Source organism: Trachymyrmex septentrionalis, unplaced genomic scaffold (assembly GCF_001594115.1).
Source record: "Trachymyrmex septentrionalis isolate Tsep2-gDNA-1 unplaced genomic scaffold, Tsep1.0 scaffold50, whole genome shotgun sequence".
NCBI classification, from domain to species: Eukaryota; Metazoa; Arthropoda; class Insecta; order Hymenoptera; family Formicidae; genus Trachymyrmex; species Trachymyrmex septentrionalis.
The window spans coordinates 483,500-486,131 of NW_017305673.1; the positions used below are offsets into that span (position 1 = coordinate 483,500).

The 2,632-nt window shown below is 29.4% G+C and overlaps 1 protein-coding gene across 1 annotated transcript in view; it reads right to left on the reverse strand.

Moving 5' to 3' along the window:
- Positions 1 to 556: 556 nt before the first annotated feature.
- LOC108751617 (N-acetylglucosamine-6-sulfatase-like) overlaps positions 557 to 2,632 on the reverse strand; it is a 4,209-nt gene continuing 2,133 nt past the window's right edge. The window contains exons 5-9 of the mRNA XM_018491890.1: positions 2,425 to 2,595; positions 1,920 to 2,121; positions 1,050 to 1,342; positions 858 to 974; positions 557 to 790 (exon numbers count right to left, since the gene is read on the reverse strand). Of these exons, the coding sequence (XP_018347392.1) occupies positions 617 to 790; positions 858 to 974; positions 1,050 to 1,342; positions 1,920 to 2,121; positions 2,425 to 2,595 (957 nt within the window). The 3' untranslated portion in view covers positions 557 to 616. The remainder of the gene's footprint in view (positions 791 to 857; positions 975 to 1,049; positions 1,343 to 1,919; positions 2,122 to 2,424; positions 2,596 to 2,632) is intronic.

The window sequence follows — 2,632 nt, forward strand, 5'->3', positions numbered from 1 at the left end:
GTCAATACCTCAAGGGGTGAATTTAGAGCTAAAAATAAACTGAAAAACTTGCGCGAATATTGGTCGCTTAAGTTGCAATTTCCAAATTATAATAAATTAAATATATAATATTGAGACATAATATTATAATCTTATACCCATATATATATATATATATATTTCAATTATATTATTTTATTTCGAATGACTTTAAATAATATTTGTATTTATGTAAATTTATCTTTTTTTTTTTTCAAAAACAATTAGATAAGAGCTTAAATGAGAGTTAAATTACATTTGAAAGATTATTATTGCTATTAGAACAAAAATTATCAGAATTATTTTTCATAAAAAATAATAAGAATTAAATCCGCTTTAATTTTGCAAGAACTAACTCAACTTGTTGTAAGAAATTAAAATAAGTCGCAATTTCAAAATTCAAAAGTTAACTTCTCGATATTATAAAAAAATATAATGTATATGCAAGAGAAAACAATTTAATTAAAAACAGAAATAAATTCATATGATTATATCTTAAAGCGTTATTTTTTTAATGATAATTATGTAATTACGCGTATTTTATTATACTTGACATATAACATATGAGTATAAGAATATCTAATATTAAGGATAGAAATTAATAAATGTACTCATATTTATTTCCCGGCGTGAGAACGCACTGTTGGGCCTGGCATACCACCATTCTCTTGAGACGTTTTCTGAATCTGTATCTCAATCCTTTTTTCATAGTATATCCGATATTCACCATTTGGTACTCGTCGATATTCATATCGTAAGCTTCAATGAATCTCTAAAGAAGATATCAAAGATCTGTAGTACAGAAAACTTTTTCGAGTGTTAAAAGATGCGGACAGTACCTGATCGTCTTCGAAGACGCAGAAGATGTTGTTGAAATTCGGCGAAACGCGGCGAATGCAACTGAATGTGTTGTTCACAGCGTCTTGACATTTGCACGCCAACTCTTTCACGCATAACTAAAAAATAATTAACATAGCAATTCAAAGAAACATAAATTTTGAAAAATAAAAGTTTTAACATTTGAGACTTGCCGTGACATTCAAATCATCGTTTGGACAATCAGGCGATGGCTCATTGGACCTCTCTCCTCTATATTCTATCAAAACAATGCGATCTTGAGGTAAGTTATGATTTGAATTAAATAATGTCGTGCCGTCCGATGGATATTTTATGCCAGCTATGTTCAAAATCGTGGCGAAGATATCTACACTGCTGACTGGCGCAGAAACCGTAGACAGCTCGATTCCGGGACCGGATATCAGTAACGGGACACGTATATCTGTTTCATAAGGTTGACGCTTATCTATTGGCATGCTGAACTGTCCTATTAAAAAATAATGCACCTTGTAAATGCGTGTAAAAAATATATAATTATATGTATTATTTATTAGTACAAGACAAGCGCGTAATTTAAAAAATATATTTAAATATTATTTAAAAATATGTATTATATATCGAGCTTCTAAAATTAGTAGAGTTATTAAAATTTAAGATGGTTCTGTCTACTGGAAGTACGACAAAAGCACGAAATCATCTAGACATATAAATGATATAAAGCGTGATTATTGCGATGATTGAGTACGCAGTTTATTTATTAAAATATAGATAATAATATAAATATATAGTAAGAGATTCGACTAATCACAGATCATAAGGCAATAATGTAAGAAGTAGCAAAAAATGATTTATTTGTTTACTGTTTGTATCTCATTGTACGTTTTTTGTGTATCTTAATCTTAATAGTTCTTTGTTTCCTAATGTTCAGTGTACTTCAATGCCTAGTTAGTACTGTCACCCGATTCTTATGTTTAAGACCGTCTTAAGTAAAGTCGTAAGTTGTCTCAAATCAATGAAATAAGAACGGATTATATATAGGCCCAATGTGCCATTAAATCACTTACCAACATGATATCCATTGTCGGAGGTGTAAATAAAGTAAGTGTTGTCTAAAAGATTTCGCTCTTCTAATAAATCGTGTACGTTCTTAACGAGTTCGTCTACCGCTAACAAGGTTTCCCATCTCCGCCTGTATATGTTGTCTAATTTTGGTAATATATCGTCTGGCAAAGGGGTTGGATCTTTCCTAACCAGCCAATGTTTATCCTATTTTTAAGAATAAGAATCTACATTGGACTTTACATCCGACGATAGAATTTTATTTATAATTTTATATATCATGTATTTTAATGCGTGATTGTTTTTTTGTATAATATTTTATTTTTATATATGTATGTGTATATTTTGAATGAATTCTAATTCTTTAATTACTTTCCATATTACATGGCATATAAGATTATAAATAAAATATCTTGATTTTTAGCATAAATTATGTATTATCTAAAATGATCTTTAAGAATCCGTGATATTTTGGAAAAAATAATTGCTACATTGAACAAATGTTGTAACCTGATTCACGGGTATATTAAAATTTGGTGTTCTTTTTGCTTTTGTGCCGATGTATTTATCTTTGTGTCTGACTGCGGGTATAAATGGCCCGTGAGGGGCTGGAGGTGCCAACACCATAAGAAAAGGTTGGTCACCAGAGTACTCTTTGATAAAATTTATAGCCAGATTATTCTGAAACATGTATATATTTAATTAATATTTTTTATAT